At 53.2% G+C, this 26,303-nt stretch overlaps 1 protein-coding gene across 2 annotated transcripts in view; it reads right to left on the reverse strand.

Annotated features, from left to right (window-relative positions):
* The window catches only part of ACLY (ATP citrate lyase), a 39,908-nt gene extending 15,061 nt beyond the window's left edge, over positions 1 to 24,847 (reverse strand). Inside the window, exons 1-18 of one of the 2 annotated variants that reach the window (XM_033090347.1) lie at positions 24,698 to 24,847; positions 20,393 to 20,574; positions 19,140 to 19,262; positions 17,347 to 17,409; positions 16,604 to 16,794; positions 16,100 to 16,179; positions 14,813 to 14,943; positions 13,930 to 14,048; positions 12,951 to 13,087; positions 12,191 to 12,252; positions 10,018 to 10,135; positions 7,936 to 8,090; positions 7,360 to 7,450; positions 6,218 to 6,247; positions 3,732 to 3,873; positions 3,282 to 3,450; positions 1,405 to 1,509; positions 327 to 523 (exon numbers count right to left, since the gene is read on the reverse strand). In XM_033090347.1, coding sequence (XP_032946238.1) covers positions 327 to 523; positions 1,405 to 1,509; positions 3,282 to 3,450; positions 3,732 to 3,873; positions 6,218 to 6,247; positions 7,360 to 7,450; positions 7,936 to 8,090; positions 10,018 to 10,135; positions 12,191 to 12,252; positions 12,951 to 13,087; positions 13,930 to 14,048; positions 14,813 to 14,943; positions 16,100 to 16,179; positions 16,604 to 16,794; positions 17,347 to 17,409; positions 19,140 to 19,262; positions 20,393 to 20,551 — 2,072 coding nt within the window. In that variant the 5' untranslated portion in view covers positions 20,552 to 20,574; positions 24,698 to 24,847. The remainder of the gene's footprint in view (positions 1 to 326; positions 524 to 1,404; positions 1,510 to 3,281; positions 3,451 to 3,731; positions 3,874 to 6,217; positions 6,248 to 7,359; positions 7,451 to 7,935; positions 8,091 to 10,017; positions 10,136 to 12,190; positions 12,253 to 12,950; positions 13,088 to 13,929; positions 14,049 to 14,812; positions 14,944 to 16,099; positions 16,180 to 16,603; positions 16,795 to 17,346; positions 17,410 to 19,139; positions 19,263 to 20,392; positions 20,575 to 24,697) is intronic. The other variant, XM_033090348.1, reaches the window with a different exon arrangement.
* Positions 24,848 to 26,303: the final 1,456 nt, after the last annotated feature.

A 26,303-nucleotide genomic window follows, 5' to 3' on the forward strand; every position in this document is an offset into this window, starting at 1 on the left:
AATTGGACCTGCTAATCACTGCACTCTGCTGCCTCCCTGTGGCTGCACCTCAGACAACAAACAGCACTGCTCCACAGGCCCTAACGCCTTTTGAAAACACCTTTTCTCTGTATTTTCTGGTTTTATGCTCATGCCGGTCCTGAGAAAAGATTGGAGTTGCCCCATCTTATGGACTTAAGAAACATTCCTACTTGAAATATTGAATAATAATGAATGTCAACTGTAACTGAAAAAACGAAGACAATAAAAAAAAGAAACATTCTAATGTGCCAGGAACTCGGCAGCAACAAGCAATACGGGAGGTACCCTTGGCCCCAGCTGATCACCTGTCCCCGCCAATGGCCACGCCCTCATAGACACCATCCGTGGTCCGAGAGATAATATTGTTGAGCTCGTTGGACATGCCCCCAGAACGCGAGACGTAGGCCACGCTGCCAGGGCGGTACAGCTTGGAGGCCAGGATGTTGTCCAGCATCCCACCTGTATTCCCAATCTTAAAGCACCCGGGCTTGATGCCTCCAACCTGCAGGGGCAGAGACAGCAGTCAGAGAGGAAGAGTGAGCTCTTGATTGACCACACAGCTCCAAGGAATCACCAAGCCCAGTATCACCGGCCCAGCCCCGGCTGAGGAGGAAACGGCCAAGAGAGCTAACATCTGCACATTAGGTTTCCTGCATAAGAAGAATCTCTTCTCTCCCTCAAGAGACTTTACACAGACAAGAGAGCCTTATTTGGAAAACATGACTTAACACTGACAGGTATACTCAGGGTTAAGTCACCTCCTTTGATATACAAGGGTGACAATGCCCAGTGAAGGTGTATAATAACACAGGTGTGCACCTCTGCTCTAAATCAGCCCCCCACCTCTGAGATGAAAGGTCCCTTTGTCTTAGCTTCAGACGAGTTTTAATGCAACAACTAAAAACAACAAAAAAATATTCAGAGCAGTTTCTCCTTATATGAAGACTTTTGAGTAAAAATAAAGCCTCCAGGTAGAGTTTTCTTTGGTTTATAGCTAAAGGAATAATGAGGCTATGCTATGATTGCATGGGGGTGGACACTTAAAATAAGAGCCTTCTCATTAGCCCCTTGACACTATAAATGTGACAGGGACGGGGGAGAGAGCCCTTTAAAAAATTAACTGGAGGGGGTGGCCGGTTAGCTCAGTTGGTTAGAGCATGGTGCTGATAACACCAAGGTTGCTGGTTTGATCCCTGCATGGGCCACTGTGAGCTGCGCCCTCCTAAAAAAAAAAAATTAACCGGAAATGGACAGACTTTCAACAGGTACTCCCTAAATATTTTCAACCTAGGAGGGAGACGTAAGCGTGAACAGGTGAGTTCCCCAAAGGCCAAGAACTTCCTAAGGGCCTTGAACCTAAAAGGCTCTGGAAGGGATGCTCACAGTGGCAGGTCCAATGATGGTGACACCCCTCTGGTCCGCCTTCTTGATCAGCTTCCTTGTGAGAGCCTCAGGGATTCCTTCAGCTATGATGGCAATGGTCCGGATCTAGAGGATGAGAACGGTCCCTTCCCATTAAGGTTTCACCTCAGGTGGGACGAGGCAGCAACCATTCCAGAACCTCAAAGAACTCACAGTCAAAGCTGCTACCTTCTCTCTGATCCAAAAACTCGCAAGACTCAGACCCACCTGTCCTGTGCCTGCTCAAAAAGCAGCTATCTATGCTTTTTTCCACTGTGCCCTCTGAGGACAGGGCCAGTACGTGACAGAAACGAGCTGTTTCCACACTCAGACCAGAGAGTGGGCTGGGGAAGAAAGCCAGAGGGAGTGGGAGTGGGTGGGAAGGATCGAGAACCATCTCTAACTCTAGTCCAGAAGCCGGCAAACTCTTCTATAAAGAGCCACATAGTATTGTAGACTCACTGGTCATCTGGTCTCAATGGTAACCACTACACTTTACCTTTGCAGCATGAAAACAGCCATAGACGATATATAAATAAATGAGCATGACTGTGTTCCAATAAAACTTTATTTAAAAACACAGGTGGAGGACTAGAGTTGGCCGTTGGGCTGTAGTTTGCCAACCTCTGATCTAGACTGAAAAAACAGCTCATTTTTAGCAGGTGTGCTTTTGTTTTTGCTTCATCTAGATATCCAAACATGTTTACATTCTCCAGTCATGCACTGGAACCAAGCCAGTCTGGGATCAGACAATAATTCTGAACAGAAGAATCAGTATTGTATTCTATAAGGGGTCTTACAAATCAGTAACAAAGAAAATAAACACCTCAATTGAAAAAAAAAAAAAAAGCTTCCCAGGAGGCCAAGTCATAGAATAAAAATGGCCAATAAATGTTTTCAAAAGCTCATCTTAATAACCAGATACGCAAATTAAATAGAATGCCTATCCATTTGTCAAATTCATGTCTTTAAAATCCAATCAATCAGTGTTGGTACAGAGAAACTCCTGATGTGAGTTTACATCAGTACAACTTTTCTGTAGGGCACCAGCGCAGGATAGACCAAAAGCTTTAAAATCTGCTCATTTTGATGCAGCAGTTTGACTTCTAGACATTTATTCTGGGGAAATAACTAAGGATATATGCAAATGTTACTCCAAGATGCCCATCACAAGACTTGAAAAAGCTGGGGCGGCCGGATGGCTCAGTTGGTTAGAGCGCGAGCTCTCAACAACAAGGTTGCGGGTTCAATTCCTGCATGGGATGGTGGGCTGCGCCCCCTGCAACTAAAGATTGAAAACAGCAACTGGACTTGGAGCTGAGCTGCACCCTCCACAACTAGACTCCCTGGAGAAACACACTGTCCCCCCGAACGTCCCCCCCAAAAAAAGACTTCAAAAAGCAAAACTGATGTAGGCAAGAGTAACTGAACAAAATGGATTATAAAATAGTTCTGTAAAGTATTATTCCATTTGGTCAAATCCAGGAAAAAGTAGTAGCCATGTTTCTGGGAAACGGGACTTGAGGTATTTATCAGAATTTACATTTTTAAAAATAATATGTAATAATTTTATAGGAAAAGAAGTGCTTTTGATTCTGCTTTTAAAGGCAGTCTTAGATAGCACAGAGAGAATCTGGTGGGGGCAGCTGACCCTGAACTCTTTGTTGGCCCAGGTGAGCAGCCCACCTGCCCTCAGTTACTACCCTGCCTTCTGGAGATCAAATGTCTCCAACCACTTTCACCGAGATCACTGGCCAGTCCAGACTCCCAAGCGCTTTGTCCCAGGAGGCAGTGACCATGGACACCACTCAGGAGCTTTCCCTACTGCTCCGTCCTCCCGCCAGTGGCCCGCGATCTACCTGTGCGTAATTCATGGTCTCAATGGTACTGTCGTAGGCGGAGCGGAGAGAGGCAAAGTTGATCAGCACATCTACCTCTGGGTGTTTCTTCATGGCATCGGCCATGTTCTTGAAGACAGGGATCAGGATCTCCTTGTGACCCCAGTAAAACTTCTGCTTGTGGTCTCCGCTGCGAGAAAGGCGGAGGGTCAGGACAACCCGTCAGGGCTGGGGAGGGGGACACTGGGGAGAGCTTTATCGAGAAGGTGGAAAAGCAGGGTGTCTGCCCTCAAAGAGTTTCCATCTATGGGAAAAGACCCCCCTGGAAAATAAATCACCCCAGTCTGGGACGGCCACACTTCCCCAGAATAATCTAGCTGCTCCTCCAGCTCAGTCTTAGTGAGGGAGGAGATCAGATGAGGAATACCGCTTGGCAGCCAGCTGCAGCCTCCCTGCTGTGGCGTGACTCACGTGAAAGGGTAGACCATGGCAGCCACAGAGGGCTCGTCTCGGGAGCAGACGTAGTCAAAGTCCAGCATGCCTTGCACGGCCCGGGTCTGCATGCCCCACACGATGGCCTTGGTGTGGCGGCTGAAGAGGGTGGCACTCTTTCCTGGTGGGCAAAGACATAGCGAGTGCACCCAGAAGACACACCCCCATGAGACCCACAGGGGCAGGGGCTACCTGCCACACCGCTCCACGCCCCAAGTCAACTACAAAACTACAAAGGAAAGTCAAGAGGATGGAATTCTGAGAACTTGGGGAAGTGGTGCCTCAACTTCTTCTGGAAAGAGGTGGCAGAGAGTAAAAAGAGCTCAGAGGACCTGCCTGGCTGGTAAGTAGCTCAGCAATGAACAGAGAAAGGACTCCCCGTGCAGAGAACAGGCCCGACGGGAGAATAACTACAGGGCCTGCTCAGTTTCATAAGAAAGGCGTGTATTCAGCCTGCTGCCTATACGCACATTATTTTTAAAGTCACTGGAAAAAAGTGTTCAGCTCTCCCAATTTTGGTGATGGCAGGACATAACACAACTCCCCAACAATCCTTATCACCTCGAAATCTGGACATACACCATCTCGTGTCAGGACTTGAATTCTCCTGATTCTAGGTCAGTGTAGGCTGTAGGCCCAATGAAGAAGTTTGCTCAGCCTTATCTCAAACTGAGATGCCAGCCAGGGCTCTGGCATGAGGTGAGGTGGGAGCAGCACGCTGGCCATTCCTCCTGACTCCTCCCTTGACCAGGTGGCTCTTTCCTGCTCAGAATAATGCTCTGGAAAGGGGTGAAGGGCAAAAAAAAAAAAAAAAGAAAAGAAAAAAGAAAAAAGGAACAAAACGAGCTGGCAGAAGTGGATTCCTCAGCCTTGAAGGGAAAGGCCCCTTCACCACCCTGCAGACAGGTGACCTCACCCTCCTTCCCTGCAAGTCCCAGTGGAGGAAAATAGCCCTCGGGGGAGGCTCTCAGCTCCCCTGGGAAAACAAAGCACTGAGCTCAGTGGCATCTGGTATTAATTAGCCTACTGTACTGGTGCAGGCTTGGCTACCAAGTTCAAGGTCTGAGTAAATGAATTCAAGAGATCACTTTCCCAAGGCACGTAGGACTCTCATCCTCACAGGCCTGCTTCTTCCATTACAGCCATAAGCTTCTCATGACGTGGGCTCCTGATATTGCAGATACCCGGGATTTACTGTCACTGGACCCACCTGGGATCCAATGAGACAAGAGACCACAGAACAAGGGAGGCCACCTAACCCAGTGCCCTCACTTCCGTGTCCCAGGAAATTGAAGCCTAGAGAAGCCAAATGACGGAGATCCTAGGTCATCTAGCATCAGAGCCAGGATTACAGCTCAACTGTGCAAGTGAGGAGAAGGAATAAAAGCCAGCGTGGCCCCGCCACTCCCCATCTGCCAGGAAGCACACACCCAAGTCAGGGTGCGCGCATGTGCACACACACACACATCTGTCCACCCGATAAGCTACAGAAATCAAGACAAAGCCTGGAATCTCTACAACACCCCCTGCACCTCTGCATGAAAGGGACAGAACCAGGGATCCTTCCCCCAGGGTGGAAGAGCTCTCTGAGAACTAGTATGGCCCCTGTCCCCTCTGCACAGGGCTCAGGCTCAGGTCATGCCTTTTCGGAAACAACGGATCTTGCCATATGCATTCGGGGCCCTTCTGGAGGGATATAAGCAAACCTGCCCAGTCACTCCTTCCCCTCCCCAGAGCAAGGGGTCAAATATCATCAGAAGACTCCTGTTCCCCAGGGTGAAATCTCCCACAGCTGTGAATGCCAACAAGTGAAACGGAAGCCCTCATGCTCTGAACAGGTGAACACGTGTTCTGTGCGTGTCTGTCCTAAACACGGACTTCAGACGCCAGACCAAGCCCAGACCCCTTCTACACCATACACCTTTCCGGGTTTCTCCTTCCTTCTCTACGCTATCTTCCACCCAAACCCCAGAGAAATCTGAACTTGTCCCTGGTATTGGAAGCTCTGGGATAGTCGGAAGTGGTTAGACCAAAGTGGGGAAAGTAAGAAAATGACGCCATCATGAGAGATTGATGAGAACTGGGGTGGGCCATGGCTCCCCTCCTCCCGGACTGTGCTCTGCCATTTCCCCTTCAGTTTCAATGGCTCCTTCTTTCCCAGGAGGGCCCTCCCTCCTAGGCACCACTCCATTCTCCAAGGCTGTGGGCCTGGCTCTCCACCCCCCTACCGAGTGGGGAGCCAGAGACAGCCACACGGCCAGGAGAGAGCTGAGTGGGGTGCAGACTAAGCAGGGGTGGGAAGGGAAGGAGAGCAAAGACTCGGACTTGGGGGCAGGTCACACCAAGGCAGGGACAAAATATACCAGACAACACTGCAACCCACTGGGGAGGGGGAACAAAGCACATGCTAAGACTGCACACCCCTAACAAGCCACACGTAGTCGGGCGGGGCGGGGGCGTCCTACCTTGCAGGGATCTTGGACTTGGGACTGAATCTGTCAAAGAAAATGACCAAGGCAACTGAGTGACCTGCTGATGGCCAGAGGCTTTGGAGGAGCAGGGTGGGAATAGGGAAGGGTCCCATGGACAAGCCTGGCAGGGCTGACGCCCTTACCATCTCTCGTCTAATTCACAATAGAGAGGAGTAAAGCCAAAAGAGGAGATAGCACCGATCAGCAAAGCAGAAGCAAGAAGGGCAAAGGACCAAAGCGGGCAGAGAGCGGGGCAGAAGGGGCACGAAGGCTGGGAGGGTCCTCTGAACACAGAAGTCTCCCCGGCGCCAGGCCCTCTGGAGGGACAGCTGGTCCGGTCCCAGCCTCTGAATGCCAATCCCGTTTGGTCCCTATGAAGCATACGATTCGACCAGCAGGGGGTGGAACGTGTCATTCTGTGCTATGCGTGTGGGGAATGCACGGCAGTGGCTTCCTGTCAAGTGTCTGGACCCAGTGTCACTACTTCACAAAATGCCTTGGGCACACACTCTGTCTGTAACAGGAAGAGAGGGTGCATAGGCTGCACCAGCCCAGTGGTGACTAACATCGGTTACTGAACGCTGGTTGCCAAGGGCTGGCTGGCAGGGATCTCGTCTTTGATGAATCGGAGGAGGGAGAGACGAAGTAGGCAAAGTACAGACAGGCAGCTGGACAGCGTGTGTTCGCCTGGTGGGCTCGCAGGAAGGGAGTGTCTTTGTAGGAGCCCTGGGAAGATGGGGTGGGTGAGAACTACCGCTATCTGGGAGATTTCTCTGCCATCCTGCGCTCCAGGCTCCTGCCCTCCACTGAGGAGTAGGGTCTGGGAGACCTTCCCCCTCCTGGGATTTCTGTAGCACTGTCTCCTCTGCAGCCTCTGCCCAGCTCACACACGTTCACAGGAAGTAAAGATGTGGAAGAGAAGATAGTGGCGAGTGAGGTGGCCCAGGGGCAGCATGGGTCCTCAGCACCAGGCGAGCCCGCGGGGAAGGCTCAGCACATCCTCATGTCTGCTCCCATCCCACGTACCAGGCTCACTCTCCCAGAAAAGCCCAAACGCCTTCCATCACCTCTGCTGGCCCAGGGGGGGCCTGGAAAGGGAAGGGGGACAGGGACGGTCCGAAACCGCAGGGAGTTACCTTGTGGCATAGCAGGCTTGGCCTTCTTTGCAGGTGCCACCTCATCAGCTCTGGACTCAGAAAAAGACGCAGTCCTGCTGGGGGCTGGAGTCTGGGGTGGGACAAGGAGAGGGAGTAAGAGTCACAGGTAGCAACTGGGGAAAAAAGCCATTGGTCCTTAAGGCCCCAAAGAAATTGGGTAACAAGAACTCAGTACAGCACTGTGCTTGTAAGCTGCTTCCAAAATCACTATTCTAACAATCTTCTGCGATAGGAATTAGTATTGTCTCCATGCTCCAGGTGGGAAAACTGAGGCTCTGGGTGGGCACGATAACTGCCAAGGTCCCTCCCTCGACAGGATTTGAAGTCGGGACTGATTTAAAAACCTCTGGTCTTTCCATTGTACTACCTTGACTGGTACAGAAAAAAACTGGCACAGATTCAGACACCAACCATGTCCTGCTTCCCCCCACATTTCCCCTAGTGTCCGCAAATGGCTAGGGACAGAGTGGGGGAACCACGTGCTGGATGGGATGGTGGAGTGAGAGCTGACACAGATGGCACGGCAGACCTTAAGGTAGAGGCTGCGACACCTACCGACGTGCTGCCACTGGCGTTGAGGAGGAAGTTTGCAGTGTGGGCTGCTGTGGGCGGCTGATTGGGGATGGGCCGGTGGCCCAGGGCCATGCCTACAATGGCTGTCATGTGAGTCTCGGTGCCAAACACGTGGATGGGGATCCCAGTGGTCTTCCCTGTGAAGGAGGGAAAAAGAGTCCACCATTCAAGTCTTCAAGTATGTGCCCAAGTCCACACGAGTCTGCAAAGGTCCTTTTAGAGTCCTGCCTAATGTCTGGCACGTCCGGACAAGACCAATTAGTCAGCTGTCATATCTCCATCACCAAACAAATCTGTGTAAACATCATTCGCTGATAAGAACAAGCAACGACTTCGCTGACGCTCTCAAGTGATCAAGCATTATGAGTTCGTACTCCTCCTGTTCACAGCCTGGACCCTGGCTCTCCAACCCCCTCGACCTCGTTGCCTATAGTTGCCACGCTCCGGCCTCCCTGGCCTGGCCTCTGGGCCTGCTCCTGCCTCCACGTGGAGCTGTCACTGCAGATCACCAGGCTGTCCTCGCCAGAGGTGGATCAAGTGCCATACCTGGAGAAAGGCCTTCCTGCCCCCGACAGCTGCTCTATGCCACACCACCCTGCCCACTTCACCGTATAGATCCCTATCTGACAGCATCTTGTTCCACTAATTGTTTACTTGTTCAATGTCCCAGCTGTGACTGAGTAACATTCACTGTTCCAAGGACCAGGCCCGCAGCAGATACTGGTTTAGGGGAAACCTAGGACTTGACACCACTTTAAGTGACTCAGGTGGGTTTAGTGTTTGCCATGGATACGAGATTTGCAAAACTGGGAAGACGAAAAGGTTTTGTCTCTCCACTCAGAGAGCACACTCACTGAGCACGAGCATCTTCTGTCACCCTCTGGCACTTCACATGAAGCCGTGCTCCCCACGTAACTGCTCTTACCAGTGGGGACTGTACTTTACTCAAGACCAAAGCTGCTGCTCACGAAGTTCATGTGTTTCAGGGTCTATTAGTTCAACTTAGGGAGACCCAGTTTTAGTCCTGACTGATGAGATGTGGTCCCAGACTTTTTGAAAACTCTGAGTTTGAGGTCGCGTGAACCTGTAGGAGCCACTCAAAATGCAGAAGGGAGAGAGGAAACCAAAATGAGATGCCTTACCCTCTCCTCCATGATCTCAGCGAGGGGCAACTCTCTCCCGTTCTCCCAGTTACTGGACCCTTGCCATCGTAGCCCCCGTATCCTGGCCACCACCGCCCTGGACTCTGCCGCAGCTTCCTAAGTGCTCTCCTTGCTTCTACCCTGCTTGCCCTTTAGTCTGTTCTCTGCCCAGCAGCCAAAATAATCCTTTCAAATTAAGTCGAATTGTGTCACTCCTCTGCTCAAAGTCTCCCAGTGGCTGCTAAGTCACAGCCAAGTACCCCTGGGGACCTGTCCCAGCCCCACGTCTGCTCTCGCTGCCTCCCAACATCCTGCCATTCGCTCCCTTGGCCCCATTGCATGCCCCACCCACCCCGCTGGGCCCGCACACGCTGACTCTCTCACCTCAGGGTCTGAGAATTTGCCTTTCCTCTGCAGATAATTCCCACTGACCTGCTCCCCCGCTCTCCGCCACGTCTTTGCTCAAATGTCACCTTCAGTCAAGCATTCTCTGATCACTCCATTTAAAACTGCCCCCGTCCCCTCCCACACACGCCATTCCCTTCCCCCGGCTTTGTTTCCTTCATGCATTTAGCATTACCTGACATTATAGTCAACGTTCTCAACTGCACGAGGGCTTGGCTGGCTGTCGTGTGTGGCTGTAACCTCAGTGCTTAGCAGAGCCCAGCACACAGCAGGTGTGTTGCACAAATACTTGTTAAACAAACAGCTTAATGAAAATGCTCTACTGCCCATTCTGAAGTTTAGGACAGGTGCTCTATGTCAAAGGAGGCCAGAGAGTGGAAGTAGAAGCAAGCTGCATAACCAGAGAAGGGAGTGGGAGAGCATGGAAGTGTCCAAAGGCTGACTCTCCTTCAGGAATCCCAAGGAAGCAGGCCACCAACACTCAGGATGGGGGGGAGAGAAAAGGTCCCCGTCTTACCAACTTCTCCCATCACCCGTAAGCCCTCCTGATAATTGGGGCCACCTCTTCGGACAAAGATTGTGACCTCGTGTTCTTTCAGGGGGCCCTGGTAATCTCGAATCGCTCTCACGATGCCCTGGAAGCACAAAGGGACGAACACACATGTGGCTAAAAATAAGGCAGCCATAAATCATTAATTACCATGATAAGCAAACATACCAGCGCGTACATAACAAGGGCTGCTATTCATAAAGCATGGTAAGCTCTGGCAGTCAAAAATGTTATGTGTGGACTGGACTATGCATAAGCTACCCAAAGGCCTAGGACGTGAGATCACTTGTAATGTAACAGGTGAGAGTACTCGGGTGTGACACCCCTCAATGTGTGGGGTGCTGAGCCTCCAACATCAGAGGGACTTTGATGGCGTCTCTCTTATCGCGTCTACAGTCACTCTTTTTTTTTTTCTCTAAAACTTTTATTTATTTAAGTGTGTTTTTCCAGGACCCATTAGCTCCAAGTCAAGTAGTTCTTTCAATCTAGTTGTGGAGGGCGCAGCAACCAGTGGCCAATGTGGGGATCGAAAGGCAACCTTGTTGTTAAGAGTACCGCGCTCTAACCAACTGAGCTAACTGGCTGCCCCTATAGTGATTCTTGTTATCTCCTACTGCAATTTGGGGGTGGGGAAAAATCTATGCTGGGGACCTACGCAGGTATCAGAACACAGTCTACTTAAATGTCAACATCCTACCAAAGCTTCTCCGAGAGATTTAGGAGAATAGCCCTTGCAATGCCTATCAACTTTGGAAACATGGGAGAATGTTCAGCAGTGCACCAGTTTTGTCTCTCCAGACAGAGGGCTCATTTACCAAGTTAGGAGTTTAAAATTTCTGTCACCCCGTCCTACCCAGTGGCTCAGGTGGTTCGAGTGCCATGCTCCTAACGCCGAGGTCACCTGTTCAATTCCCATATGGGCCAGCGAGCTGTGTCCTCCACAGCTAAGACTGTGAACAACAGCTCTCCCTGGAGCTGGGCAGCCGTGAGCAGCCAGAGGTTGGCATGAGCAGCCGTGGGCTGCCATGCGGTGCCAGGAGCAGCCGGCAGCCAGCGTGAGTGGCCGGCAGCTGGCAAGAGCTGCTGTGAGCAGCCGATCAACGACCGGCAACTGACGGCCTCAGCCGGGGGGAGCGCAAGGCTCATAATACCAGCATGGGCCAGGGAGCTGTGTCCTACCCAAGGAGACTGAGAGACAAAGGCTTGAACCAGAGTGGGAGGGGGGGAGTTTCTGTCACCCAAAGCTTTCCACACAGTTCCTGCTCCAGACCTAACCACCCTTATCACCAGTGCTGCCTTTATTATTGGGTTGATCAGAAGTTAAAACAAAGCTGTCAAGATGAACCTGTTTCAGATTTGTCTGCTGAATCAAGTCCAACTAGGGACACCCTGCTTTAGGCAGGACTGATGAGGCCTGGTGCTCCACTTCTTGAGCTCAGCCTTTCAGGGTTGACATTTATGTATTCATTATTCTCAAAACGTATATGGAACTATCAGATGGGGCACATTCTTTTGAAGAGCTTCAATGAGCATCTGAGAATGTGAATAATAAATGGCCTCCTGAGGTGGCTGCCTTGAAGGGAACTACTCTTGAGACATGTCAGCTGTCCTCCTTGTTGACCAGCAATCACACTTTAAAACTGTGTGCCCATGTCCCTGACCTATGCACAGGGACCCAGGCTGACGGGCCCCTGGCTGGGTAAGCAGGAGCCCCAGATCATCCAAACACTTTCCGCGTGCTGACCATTTGAAGGAGGTGTTGACTGAGAGATGGAAAGACTAGGAGTTGCAGAGAACCCAGAGTGTCTCAGAATGGAGGGTTGAAAACAAGGGTCCATCAAGCCAGTTCTTTAAGAATTGGTCCTGAAAAGGGGCATGGCAGAACTTTGCCTGCTCCCTACACTTCAGATGGCAGAACTACGGCCCGGTGAGTGCCAGCTGCTTGCCCAGAGACACACAGCTTCACATCCAGATCTGTCTTCTGCCTTCTCCACAAGGGACTCTGGGGCAAGAGCCCCTATCCAGACTGGGTCCCTCATGTGAGCTTGCTTCTGTCTTAAACCTTGCTGGTGGAAACCTCCCTTCCCTGACTCCCCCAAACCCATGTTCCCCAGAAACCGCAGTCACTATGGCTGGTTACCTTGAACGTGGCGGCCACATTGGTGAAGTTCGCAATGCTGCCTCCGATGATGAGAATCTTGCCTGGGTTTGGAGTAAGAGGGAAGTCAAAAGGGTTAGAAAGGTAGACTTGAGCATCTAACCAAGAAACCAACCAAGAATTCTCGCCTCTGAGCGAGGGTCCCCCCACTGTTAGGAGGTATCAGTGCAGAGTCAGGGGGAGCAGGCTGGTCTTTCCCGAGGTCTGTCGGCCTTATCAGCTCCACTCTCCATCACCTATACCACCAGGCAGGTGGTTAATCCAAACCCACAGAATCTACATCATTCGCGGGTGGGCATCTAGAAACCCAGCCTGGTTTCTGGATACGCCTGATGGGAATCTCTACCTGACTTCAGCGAAGGGGAACCGGTCTGTGTAGTCCCCAGACACTGGACTGGTGGTAAAGGGAAGCTGGAATCGCCAGGTAATAAATGTCTCAGTGGGCCTGTAAGGACTGAGTTGATAGCAGGCACAGTGAGAGCATGCCCGACCTCCTCCCTTGCACTTGCTTATAGGGCTTCATGTACACATCACCTCCTTGTCCTCTCAGAGCCCTCCACCTGCCAGATGCTGTCCTGCCCACTGCGCAGTCAGGGAAGCCGAGGTCCAAAAGTTAGATGACCACGCCCAGGTTGCAAAGAACCAGGACCACAACCTCAGTGCCTCCTAGGCCAAAGCTGTTCCCCCTGTAGCAGGCCAGGCTGTCCTGCGAAAGGAGTGTGTGCGCGCGTGCGTGCCTCACCTTCTGGGTGCTTCTCGCGGGTCATGAGGGAGAGGATCGTCTTGGCATAGTCATACGTCTGCTGCTCGCTGGGAGCCCCTGAGTACTCCCCGTAGTTCGCCAGCTCGTTGACACCCCCTAGATCGCAGATGGTATCACTGCCAGGGAGACATGGAAGTCAGTGCTGGCTCCAACTCTAGCAGCAGAGGGTGGCAGCCTGGTGACTGGGAGGACACAGAAATGCCCCCGAGCCCCTAAAGTCAGGCTGTGGAAGTGACCTCTCAGACCTCAGATCTGCCAGCCCCACACGATTCCCTGGCAGTGCACTCTGCCAGGCCTAGGCCATCGTGGGGTCCTGGACTGACCGACAAGGGTAAGTGAAATGAAGAGAACCTCCCGACACGAAGGAAAAACGCACATTCCAGGAGTCCCTGCCAGGTTGTCCAATGTGGAAGGAAAACTGCTACAGCCAGAGGGAAGCCTAGCCAGGTACGGAAGAGGATGGGGCAGATCACAGGCCTAGCAACGAGCAGACACCCACTGTGCTTCAAGTGGAAAACCACCAATTATCGCAAAAGGTGTAGAAAAGGACTTTCGTATTTCTATAAAGTATAAAAGTATACATACTACTCCAAGCACTAAAATGCCTACAAGGACACATAGCAAAGTGTTCACTGGGATGACCTGGTGGGGGGAGGGGTGGGGAGGCAGGAACGTTCACTTTCTGGTTCATTTTCTGTATTTGCTGTACCTGTACCTGGAGCACATATCACTAGTGATGAGAACTAAAACTAATAAAAATAACTTCATTTGGAAGCAAACAGGAAGCTACAGACCCTCACCAGAGCCCCTCGGACCCCTCCGGCATGCCCCACAATTCCTGCGCTGCACCAGAGGAAGAAACTGGAGACCTCCAGAGGTGAAGCAGCTTGATCCAGGCCACGCACGTGTGGACCTGGGTGGACCTGACTGGCATCCCTTCAGCAGTTCCCTCAGTCACCTGTACACGACAGAGGCACCACCTCCAGCCACCATGGTCCAGATCCTTCCCTTGGGGTTCAACAAGGTTAGCTTCAAGCTTGCCCCACTTTTGGCATCCAGGTCTGCAATGTAGGCTTCCTAGGAACCAGACAACAACAGGTGGGCCCTGGGGTCACCCCTTCCACCCCCAGGACCCCTCCACTCCTCTTTCCCTATCAATTGCCTTAATAGGCCCAGAGAGAAGGGAGTATGTGGGGCCCTACATGCCTGGGACAAAACATGACGGCATCTTCAAGTACCAAAACCACCCATGGCTACAGTCACCAGCTGGGGACAAATTTCTCAATTCTTTCTCTCTGACTTCAAGTCCTTAGCCCTTTACCCAAGCCCCAAGTCTTACTAGGTCGCTCTGCGTCTACAACAACCCCCACTCCCAACATCTGCCTGCACAGACCATCTAATGACCCTCCCCTTCTCCCAGTCCCGCTTCTTCCCTTGGCCTGGGTTACGTCACACAGGCCTGATTCGGCTGCGAGGACCTCTCTGAAGATGGGGTGGGAAGGGGCAATTAAAATTCTCAGCAAGTGGCAGAGAGAACTACCTTCCTGTCAGGATTCAGGGGAGCCACTCAGAATTATCGAGAAGCAACAAATCAAGTTAAGAGCCCAGGGAGGTTGATTGAGAGAGAAGTCTAAAAGGATTTCTGGCTGGGATTCAGAGGCTTGACTGACTCCCACCCCCACCCCCTTTGGGGTTTTAAGAAAATTAAATGGTTCTCAGCCTGCCTTTCCCTGCCAAATATACAGCCCACGAGGGGGGGCCTAAAGCTCACGTGAGATTAGTTACCCTTCCCCTACTCCCCACCCCCCTCGGTCTCCATCTCCTTCCTAAACCAGACTTACCTCTGGATAAGCCTCGCGCCCGAAGGGGGGCGGGAACTCTATGTCGCCCCACTTCACTTTGCAGATGTAGTCAGCGGTGGCATCCACCTTAGCCGCCAAGTCAAGGACATAGACGCCATCTGTGGTCACGACTGCAGAGAAAGGCAGAGGCACTCAGACACCAGCCCCAGGCCGAGGTGACCACCAACCTCCCCGCCCCTCCACAGACTTCCCCACGCTAACTTCCTACGGGGTCCGGGTCCCGCACAGACCTAACGACTCTCTCACTTGGCAAGAAACCAGTATGATTCTCATGGAGACACAGCTTTCCCCCCATCAAAGAAAAAAACAAATCCTAGAAGACCAGGTTCTCCCCTCCCTAACCTTCAGGTAATATGATAGCGAAGTCTGTTTTAGGTGCTATGGCAATTTTTAAACACGTTTATAAAATGCTACACTCTGTGCCTTAAAACTCTAACTATTCATCTATCCAGAGCCCTGCCATTAAAAAAACGTTTAAGGTACAGGCTGCTGTCAGAAGACCCCCCAGGTGAGCACATATGTATGCACATTTGGGTTTCCTGGGGTCTGGCTCGGGGAAGCCTCATTGTCACGGGGAATGGGAAGCCATGGGACGCCTGGGGCCCCCAGCCAGGAGGGTTCATTTACTGCCGCCTCACTGAACATCCGTCTTCCCTTTCCCCCAGGGCCATTTAGCTAATTAAGTCAGCACAGAGCCATCTGGTCCATTAGATCGGCTGTATCCCCAGCTGGAATCTGGAATCAGGACTTTGCCCTGAGAAGCCCTGACCAGAGCCAGTCCACACCACCTGCCTCCTTCCGTGTCTGGGAAGCTTGGGCCAAGCTGTTCCAGCCTTGGGGGTCAGTGACTGACCAACTCCCGGAGGGGTGAGGGAGGGGGCCTCTGGGAGATTAGAGGAAAAAGGGGCCTAAAGGGTCGGACTAGTGCAGAGGCAGCCCTGTGCTGGGCCAACAGCCTAACCCACTGGTGGGAACAGCTACAGAGTACAGTCAGATCAAAACGAGAACTTCCCCATCACAGAACAAATTAAGGCCAAAGACAGAAGCTGGAGTTGGTCAAAAACAATAATAATCATGGTCTTCTGAGAACTTAGAAACAGGAGCCTGCACTCGATGAGCTTGGAGATTCCTTCTGCACACATACACCTGCCTGTACGGTCCTCTGCGAGTGGACGTCCTCCGAACGTCAAGGCCAGGGATACTATAGGCATTGGGACCCTCCTGTAACTGACTCGTACCCCATCCCACCCCAGCAGAGCCAGTTACCAAGCGGGTTGATCTCAAGGTAGGTGAAGTACAGATCCTCATAGAAATTGAAGAGGCCAGAGATAAAACTGGCCAGAATGCTAAAGGGGGAGGGAGAGAGGGACAGTCAGTCCTTCAGGGAGCGGGCTCAACAGCCATGTCACCACCACTGACAGCTCCACGTCCCGCCATCCCGACACCGCCCCGACCCCTCGCTTTCCGCTGCTAAGCCTGCTCCCTGGACACTGCTCTTTAGCCACTGAGGCGGAAAGGAGCTACCAGGCAGGGAGCCAAGGAAGAGGCACCAGACAGACAGGGGCATGGAGGTGAGGGACGCTGACGGCATATTTCAGTCTGAGCCAGCCACCCCCCACCCCGCTCCTTGGAACAGGGAGGGGCTGTGCCTACCGCCTGCTCCCCACCTCCTACCCGGGCAGGAGGACCACTCTGCTCTCCCTGCTCTGTGCCCAGAGACTGTTGGCCTGCCCCATGCCCCCTCTACCACCTCTCTGCCCCTCACTCAACTCTTTCTTGTTTCCAGGGGCATGGCCCAACAGGTGTTTCTTGATGTCCTCAGGATTCAGCTTCTCATCCACACCGACAAGCAGTTTCTGGGCTTTGGTGTCCACATCGCCCACGTCCATCCCTCCCTCATGGTGGAACAGGACGTAGTCCCCTTCTCGGGTAGCATAGATGCAGACGTAGAACTCCTCCGCCTTACAGAGGACAAGAGCACCACATGGGTGAGGGGCACTGAACTGGGCACAGAATCCAACCCCTGTGGACTCATTTCTAAAACCCACAGAGAACATTCACCAGAGGAGATCTGTTCCCTACCCAACCCTTGGGAACAAGAGGACAGAAGAGGCCACTGCCTGTCTGGCTGACAGTCCAGACTGAGCCAGCATGACCTGTTCTGGAATCTGGAATCTGGAATCAGGGATATGCCCTGAGAAGCCCTGGCCAGAGCCAGTCCACGCCACCTGCCTCCTTCCTGCCTCAAGGGGGAAGGGGTCCTGATTTCAAATCTTTCTCATCCCAGCACTGGGAAGTCACCAGCCCCGATTCCTTCTGGCTGCCAACTAAGCCTTTTCCTTCATCTCTGGACTCCCTGCTCCGTAGCCCCCTCAGGCCCTCAGTGCAGCTTCAGAGACGCTGGTCCCTTTGACTTTTCTCCAGCAGCTTGATTTCTCCTTTCATCATTTTAGAGTTAGTAACACAAGGCTCCAGGAGGGAGAAGACCCAGCTTGGAGCCACCTCCCACATACCTGGCTGTGCGGGACGAAGGGTTCAATCAGAAAGTTCTTGAGGAAGCCTCTGGCCTTGCCCACCTACAGAGATGGAGGAAATCAAGCTTAGATGGACAGCACATGTCGCTCCCCAGGGCAGAAGGGGGCAGCTCCGTCCTCCTCGCCCTCACATCTCAGGTGGGACCCAAGCACTACAACACAGAGATTTTTCCCGAAACCAGGGCAATGGGGTCACAGACCCCTAAGCTAAAGAAGTCCTCATGAGATCCCCTCTTCCATGGGCTTGCCCTTGTGCCAGCCATGCTTCGACATGTACTGACCTTACACGTGTTTTCTGCGTCCTCTAGAGAGTAATAAATGAGCTGCAACATTGCCCCCCACCCAGAAGCAATGACTGGGCGTCATCTCCCTCTCTGCCATCACACCAATTGAAGAGCTCAGACAAATCAAGACTATCTATCCCACAGCTCAGGCAGGGAGACCCAGCCCCAGGGAGACCCAGCCCCAGGCTGTGAGTCCAGGTGTGGGGAAGGAGGGTGGGGGAGGAAGAGAGCAGGAGCTTGACCAGGAAAACTTTCCACACAGACTTTCATGGCTGAGGACAACAAGCCTGCAGTGCTAATCAGTTGGAGTGGATCCCTGGTGGCAGCCGAAGCAGACAGCCCTCATCCCAGCCCGTCCTGAAGCCCCCGCCTGCCTGTGCGTCACTGCTGAGTCAGGGAGCAGACAGTGATCCATCAGAGGTAATGAGCCACTCCTGCCAGGGCCAACGCTGCTGCCAGCTCAGACGTCCCGGACCTCCCCTCCCAACAGCCAGCTGAGAAGAAGGGAGCCTGAGGACCTCCCTGGGGACACTGCTCAGCTCCCCCACCCCAACTTTGCTGTCCTCTCCCCCGAAGCCTGGAAGTACAAAGGTCAAGATCCTTCAGCCCCCATGCCCATGAACAACTTCAAGGATCCCTTTCCACCCACGAGGGCCAGAAACTGGGAATTGATGTGAACAGCTAATTTAAGGAAGCCCAATCAGAGAGGAAGCTGGCTCCACTACCGCTTTCATCCTACTTCTGGGGCAGCCAAGGAAGAGCACGGCTCACCCCTGGTCCACGGTCACCCCAGATGCAACAAAGCCAGGTGTGGACGGCACATCCTCCCTAGTCTAAACCAAGCTTCAGCCTATCCCTCCCTCCAGTTCTCCAGCTCCCCTTAGGAGAAAAAGAATATGTGCAATTTTATTTCTGAGCATCTCTTAGCCTTCCTAAACCACACGTACTTCGTTTCCGCTCTCTCATCTACAGAGTTGAGTTTAATCACCAAGCCAGGAGAAGCCAAGAATTGAATGAACTCTTCAGTAGTATTAACTGTCACATCCTAGGTTCTTGGCCCAATCACACCTCTGTCTAAAAAAGATTCTGCATCTCCCTTCTTCAACTTTTTTACCCACCCTCTTAGGGTATGCACATCATGAAAAGCTAGCATTCCCTTTCTGGAACCTGAAAAGACAAGAGGTCGCATAATGGGCCTCAGAGTCTCATCTCAGATTCACCGTTAGAGAAAACAGACTCCTCCCACCTGGCTCTTGAATGGTACTGGGGTTACTTATGCAGTACAGCTAGCTATTCCTTGATGAGGGGAGCTGGGCATGAGCCCCCAGGCTGGCCCTGCAGCCTGAGTTAGCTCTGCAGGACTCCTTCCTTCCCCAGGCTGCAATCTGACCAGTTATGGGGATGAGCCAGATGGCTGCTCATCTGGAGGCGACCACGCTTGCTTCTGTTACTACAGCACACCCACCCTGACCCTATTCCCAGACTCACTGCGGCTTCCTGTCCCAGCCGTGGCTTCAGCCAAGACTTGACACCATCCAGAGTGAGGTTGACCCCAACTAGGCCCAGCTTTCCACGCCGTTTGATCAGTTGGTCTGGCTTGACCACCAAGCTCTGGAACAAGAGGGATTTGTATTTAGAGTAAAGAAAGAGAGGGGAGAGTAAGAGGTGACAGTTTGGGGACCCAGAGCACAGGATAGCCTGGGTGGCTTCCAATCTACTGGGCTCCCAAAACCAATCCCACCCCTCCTTCAGGGTCAATTCCTCCTAGGAGCTCCCCTCACCTGTCACAACCTACGTCTTTCTTTTGGCAACCAGGAATCTAGCACTATCTGTGCCCAGGATGGGGCCTGGCAGAGAGGAGGTGCTCACCAAATACGTGAATGAATCAATGATTCCCTACCCTCTCCCTATGGTATCTTAACTTCATTGAACCATAAACGCCTCAGGACATGCACCAGCCTGTGTCCCAAAAGGAAGAACAGAGAGACAGACCCTTAGAGGGCATCTGGTCAACTCCATCCCTGTGCTTGAACCCTGTCTCCAAGCCCAACAAGCAGCCCCCAGCCCCTGTTCATATACCTCTAGTGCCCGGTAAGTCACCGCCTCTAGAGGCAACTCCCTTTGTCAGTGGGAGGACATGTGCATCCCTGAAACCCCCACCATTGGTCCGAGTCCTGCTCTCTGGGTCCTGCCAAAGAAGTCTAAGCTCCCCAACCCATCCCAACAGCGGCTCTGCAGGGATCTGAAGAGGAGTCTCTACTCCAGGTTGCCCCCCCCCCCCGCCAAGGCCATCACCCACTCTCCACAAAGCAGAATGTCGTACCTCCTCATGCCCCTGACACATTCCTGACAGAACCCATTTGGTGGGGCACGGAGGGGGCACACACCTACTTTTCACTGAGCACCTACCACGTGGCAGGCAGCACACTAAAAGCTTTCCGGACATCACTGTTGATTCCCACAAGTCACAGGGTGAGTATTATGCCCATTATTATGGTTAATAAACAGAGAGCTGCCATTCGGACTCGTGTGCCAGTCCATGCCCGTGCTCTGTATGCCACGCCGGCCAGGGTACCTCAACATGCGAGGAGCTAAACAGAGCCCTGCTCAGCCCACTGCACATTCCCCACTGCCACAGGCAGTGCCATCGCGTGGCCCCTCGGACATCTCCAACAAACCGACTGCTTTCTCCTCCTCAGACTCTGGGCCTGGATGAAGGGTCCAGGACAGGGCGGACTCACCTGGCTGAGCAGCCAGGGGTGGTCCTGCAGCAGGCGGGCCCAGTCTGTGTCAGGGGTGACCCGGGCATACTTAAAACGGTTCTGGATGGCCGAGGTGGTGCAAATGTACTTGTAAAGGAGTTCTTTGCCTGTCTGCTCTGAAATCGCCTTGGCCGACATGGCTGCAGAGGGACCGGCTCTACCTGTTGGGGTAAGAGGAGCTGGTCAGAAGGGGCAGGAAATGGAGACACTACCTTCTCCAGCAGGACAGACGGACGCCCGGCTGTCCCCAGACAATAAAACCAGATCTCAGTGCTTCCCAAGAGGGAAAAAAAGGGCTGCCCCAGCAGGAGGGATGGGATCTCAAACAGCGGGAGTATCACAAAATGGTGGAGAAAAATAAAGGTGGCATTTTCCCCAGGACTCGGCCTGAATCCTATCTCTACTCCCTCTAGGAAAACCAGCTCAGCCATGACAACATCCGTCCTGTGACAAAAGGCAGCTAGGTGGGGAGAACAGGAATATCGGTGGTGAGACCCAAACCTGAGTGCTAGTCTCACCCCAGGTGGGCACACAGACACTGAAACACACCCTCTGGTCTGTGACCTGTGGGGAGGACAGCCGAATTGTGCAATCCTGGCCTTACTCCTCCTACAGGTTTTGTCTACCCCCACCCACACCCACCCACTGACACACACCAGGCTGCGGGCCAGGCCAGCAAGATTACTTGGACTCAGGCGAGATGAATCCTCTGGGGAGCAAAGATGAAGTGTCATCTCAAAGCTCATTTCTCCCAAGTCACTAGACTGCCACCCGAGTTCAGAGCAGACACAGGGCGGGGAATCGATGACCTTCAATGCATCACACCAACCCCACTGAGTCACCCAGCTGCTAATTTAGAGCAAAACAGAGGCCTCCCTGGGGACCACCCCATACTGGTCACTTCTAACCGAGCCAAGGCTGGGGGGAGGAGGCAGAAACCGACCTCGGTCACATGTATATAGAAACTCACCTACGTCAGCCCTGTGAGGTGCATCCAAATTCATCACCTTTTTTAGATGAGGAACTGAAGCTCAGAGAGGTTAAGATAACTTGCCCAAGAAGCCTAACTAAGTAGCAGGGGAACCAAGACTTGAATCCAAACCCTTTTACTCCTGGTCCCCAGAAAACCCCACTCAGCTCAAGAGAAAAGACTATTCCTCCAAGGACCAGGCTCTACGCCCCCTTCATCTCAAACAAGGATCTGTGTGACAATTTCATTTTCTTCCTCACTGCTTTGTCCTGACACACCCATTCTCCCATGGGTAGTGACAGAAGCCAGTAGGAGAGAGGAATGAGGAACAGGGAGGGAAAGGAAACCAAGCCATGATGCCAAGAGCTTGGCCAGATCAGGAAAAGTCATTCCTGCGTCTCCCACAAAGATCCAAAACTGCAGTTGCGGAATTTGCTAGGGGAGAAAAGTCAAGTGCACATAAAGGAAGACGGAGTTAGCGAGCTGGCTGGTTTCCTCACGCAGGAAGGCTGGTCTCCATTCCCAGCTCAGGGAAGGCCAGTGTTCCAGGGGTCACTCTGCACCTCCCTCCCAACTGGGCTGGGGCTGCAGGTTCTAATCCTGGTTTGGCTGGCTCCCTCAGCCTCCCTGTTCGGCTCCAGCTGGGCACAATGGGCACATTCAGCCTGGTGTCTGGCCCAAAGTGGGGTAGCTGGGAAGGGGCTCAGAAGAGACGTTCCCTTTCCTGGCCTCCACCTGGAATGACTTCCAGCTCCATCTCAACATGAGTTTCAGAGGGAGATGCCTCAACCAGCCCCACTGCCCCAGTCCTCCATCCCCACCCACTGCAGCTCCATTTCCCAACCTTCTTGACTTAGACCAGAAAAACTGGTCCTGAAATCAGATGGGTACACCTGCCCCCACGCCCCTCCCAAACAGAGTGCAGCACAAGGCATATCAAGCAGAGAAAGGAGAGGTCAGCTTCTGACCACCCTCAGCAGTTCAGACGTATCAGACACAAGTGATCACAAAATCCAGGAAGCAGGATGCCTCTCAACTAAGCCTCTCCTGCAGAGAGCAGTCTGACACACTCCCAGAACAACAATCCCCCAAACCTGGCACCTCCCAAAACAGAGACCCAACTTTGAAAAGGACAGAGCGAGAAAAGGGACCTTCTGTCATCATTTTCTTGAGCCCCAGATCAAATCTCAGATCCCAGAGCTTCATGGAAGAGGATGGGAGAAAAGACGTAACAAGGGGATAATGCAGGATAGAAAAGATTTGCCAGCTTACCAAAACAACAGATTTGTCACCAGAGCACTCTGGTGGGTTTGATGCGACAGGACTTCTAAGGCAGAGATGGAGAGTTTATAAGACAGAATCAAAGCAGGAAAAGAATCTAGCCTCTGTCTATTCACCAAGGCAGTGTAAGAAGGTTCACAAATCCAGGGAGTAGACTGGGTAGAGATAAGTTGCAAGTTGACTCATTCAGCGGGGTCTTCAAGTATCTCTAGGGCAGCAGCTCTCAACCTATTCGAGGGCTGATTCTTTTGTGCATCTGAAGAAAAAGCCCAGAAAAACGTGCACATACCTGATTGTACGTATCATTTCAAGGTGCTGGCCTGCGACTATGATCTGATGGCCCCCAGACCATCAGTTAAGAATCTTTGCTCTAGTGACAAGGGGATTTAAAAGTATATAGCAATCTGGGTTTGGGGAGCACACCCTCAAAGTCTTACTCTGTCTTCCCAGGAGCTGAATGTGCTGTCAAACTGGTGATAGTTTCAGGGCACAGCTAAGACCCCAGGGGTCCCTTTGGGGCCCAAGAAACTATTACCTAGTAACAGGTAAATGTGTAAACCATTTGGGGGAAATCAGGCCAAGGAACCTGAAACACACACTCTCTCTCTTTCTCTCTCTCTCTTCAAGGGAGGGATGGTATGAGCTGAATGGGGTCTTGTCTGCAGACAGGGTAAGTGACCCAGGACTGAATTCACCTACAGCAGCCACAGAGGGCAGAAGCAGCCCACAGGGAAGGCTGAATGAAAGGAGCCTGTTCCCTCGGCATGTTCCCCTGGGACATGATGTCAGCAGAGAGGGAACCACTAGGGAGGCTGCTTGGGGTCTCTCTGGGAAGGACAAAAAGTACTCATTTTCAGGTTAGTACCCGTAAGAGTGGGGTTTTCTGAGAGAACAGGCAATCCCTGGAGTAAAGGAGAGGGTAGAGTTGTGAGTGCCCCCTACATAGTGTCAGAATCATGGTAGAGACACCCGCTGCCCAATATCTGAGGGATCTTCCCATGGAGGTCTCCCACGCTGTTTAAGCTCTGTAAGGGGTGAAAATCACCCTTCTGGGCAGCTGGGGTCTACCAGCTGTCTATCACCCAACATTTCAGAAATCCAAAGAACTGAACTGGCTGAAACCCAGAGCAAAGTTATTGTGCTATACACTTGCTCCCCACCATCCTCTCCAAAATCCTCTTCCCAAGCAGACTGCCGGGGACCACCTAATGGCAGAACTCCTTGTAATTGCATAGTATCTGCCAAGGTTGGAGAGGGCAGCAGGCGCTGGGACTGGCCCTCTGCCAGGCCAGACAGGAGGGAGGCGGCAGCATCCTCCGTCCCCTTGAGGACCTTGCCTCCGCCAAGCTCGGTGTCAGCGCCAGGGGTGGGGAGGGAAACAGGCCCCCCGGCCATCTGTCGCTCAGAGGCTGGGCCCCATGGCACCTCCAGAGCGAGGAGGGTCGCCTGCGCCGCCACTCTATGGCCAGGTCCTAGAGGCGAGGCCAGGCCTCGGGCACCCTGGGGCCAGGCCCCTCGTGGCCCGCCGCGATGGCGCGTCCGGCTCACTCGACTCGCCACACAACTAAAAGTAAGGGCCTGAGCCTGGCTTGTGAGGGGCCGGCGTAGGGCGAGTGGCCACCGCTCTCTCTACTTCCCTTCCCACGCATTCGGTGGGGAGACCGGATCGGGGCAAGAGGTGCCCAGACAAAGCCCGAGGAGGCTCGATAACTGACCCCGGGAGGGGGTGAGGGGCGCCAGCATGGAGCAGATGCAATTCGACGGAGGGAAGAGAAGCAAGGTCGGCGGCAAGACCTGTGCAAACTCCCAGGAACTAGAAGGTGGGAGAGGTGGGGGGTATCGACACGCGACAGCTGGCCGGGGCCCCGAACGAAAGCTAACCTTAAAGCTAAGACCCCCAAAACTTCCAAGTAGGGAGGGCACGTGAACACCAAGCCGGCATCGGGAGAGGCGGTTCCGGGTTAAGGGAGGGAGGCAGGAAGCTCCAGGGCCAGGTAGGGGCCCTCCCGAGAAAGCAGCCGCCCTCCACTCACCTCTCTGCAAAAGTCTGCGCGCGGCGCTCCTTCCACAGGCCCTGACGCACCCGACACTAACCAGAGCCCGCCAGCCTCTCTCAGCCGCCCGTGATCCGGCTTTTGTCCTGATCCGGGAGGGCTTCTCCCCGCCCCCATCGGAACACGTCGCGAGCGGCCCGACAATTGGTCACACGCGTTTCCTAGCCTGAGCGCCAGGACTCTTCCCAATTCGCTGCTTGACTTGGCCCCGCCCCATAGGCGGACCCCAGGGACTGCTGGGATTTGTAGTCCGACCAGCGCATCCGTCCAGATGGTCAGCGGAACCGCCTCTTCGGAGGCTGCTGGGCGGAGGAGGGGGAGGGGGCGGGGCTTCGGGTGGGGAGATGGGTGGGGCTACGCTGGGAGGAGAACCTACCGGGCTGGGGGCCGTGGCCTGATCTTTTAGGGGCTGGGCTGACCGCCACTCCAATGGGCGTGTTGTTGGAGGGGTGTTGGCGGAGCAGTCTGTAAGCGTCGCTTTGGGGACCTGGCGTCTACTTCCTGTCTCCCCAAGGGAAAAACTGACGTCTGCATCCCGGGTGCCTGAAATCCGTCACACCGAACCCAGTTGCTTTCCCGCTTTTTAAGGAGCCAGGGCAGAATGCTTTCCCATATGCACGTGGACCCTCTGGGTTGAGCCGGCGGGGCGAGGCTGAAAGCCGAGGCTAACTGGTCAGACCTCCCAGGGTGGGATAGGGCTGGGGACAGGGCGAGCAAGTGGGGCTAGGAGGGTGCCAGTCACATCGCCTTGTGTCCCACTCACCTGTTCTCAGCGCGGATTCACGGGAGATTCTAGCGCCGAGCTGAGGCCATCTCTGCCACTCTCCTGCTCCTCCTTCCCTTGTCCCCCAATCCCGTGCATAGTCACTGTTGCCTCCTTCTCCGTACCTGTGAGACAGACTACATTTTCCGAACCAAAAACTGGGACACCGGTCTGACAGGTGCTGGTGAGCTTGAGGGCCACAGTATTTAAAATCAGACAGCCCTGGAAAGCAGGACATTTCTACTGCTCCGACATTCTGGAGTTCTGGAGTTTGCTACCTCTACTCCAGTCCTGTAGGTCTCTGGAGCTGCTCCCTGACCCTAACAGCTGTCTACCTCCAGGGTGGAGATTCATGGGCTTAGCCGCTCAGGTTAAGGGGTTAACTCAGTGTGCAGAGGGCCAGCATGCCTGTGCTCCTGCCAAGCACCTGGGTCACACTCACATTGTAAAAATGTTGTGACATTCTTGTGGACAAAAACTTCTCCAAGCCCTTCTCCCCTGAATCCAGTTGTAGCCAGGACTGGAGCAGCTAAAGTTGCTCCCTGTGCCTGAACCAAGTGATCCCTGATGACGTCACTTTCTGGTCCCTTCCTCTTGAAATAGCAGCTCCTCATCTATCTCCCCTCTCTCCAGGGGTGGGGAGTGTCTCCCACCCCTATCAAGAATCTCTCCAAATAGCACAAATCTCAAAGAAGGATCACCTCTCATAGGTAAAGAACACATCTATAAAGGTATTCCATTTCTGGCCTTGGGAAACAGCAACTCAGGGTCTTGGTGGGCTAGCGGGAAGATTGTACTTAGGAGAGATCACGTGTGCAGTTG

This window comes from Rhinolophus ferrumequinum, chromosome 21, assembly GCF_004115265.2.
Source record: "Rhinolophus ferrumequinum isolate MPI-CBG mRhiFer1 chromosome 21, mRhiFer1_v1.p, whole genome shotgun sequence".
NCBI classification, from domain to species: domain Eukaryota; kingdom Metazoa; phylum Chordata; class Mammalia; order Chiroptera; family Rhinolophidae; genus Rhinolophus; species Rhinolophus ferrumequinum.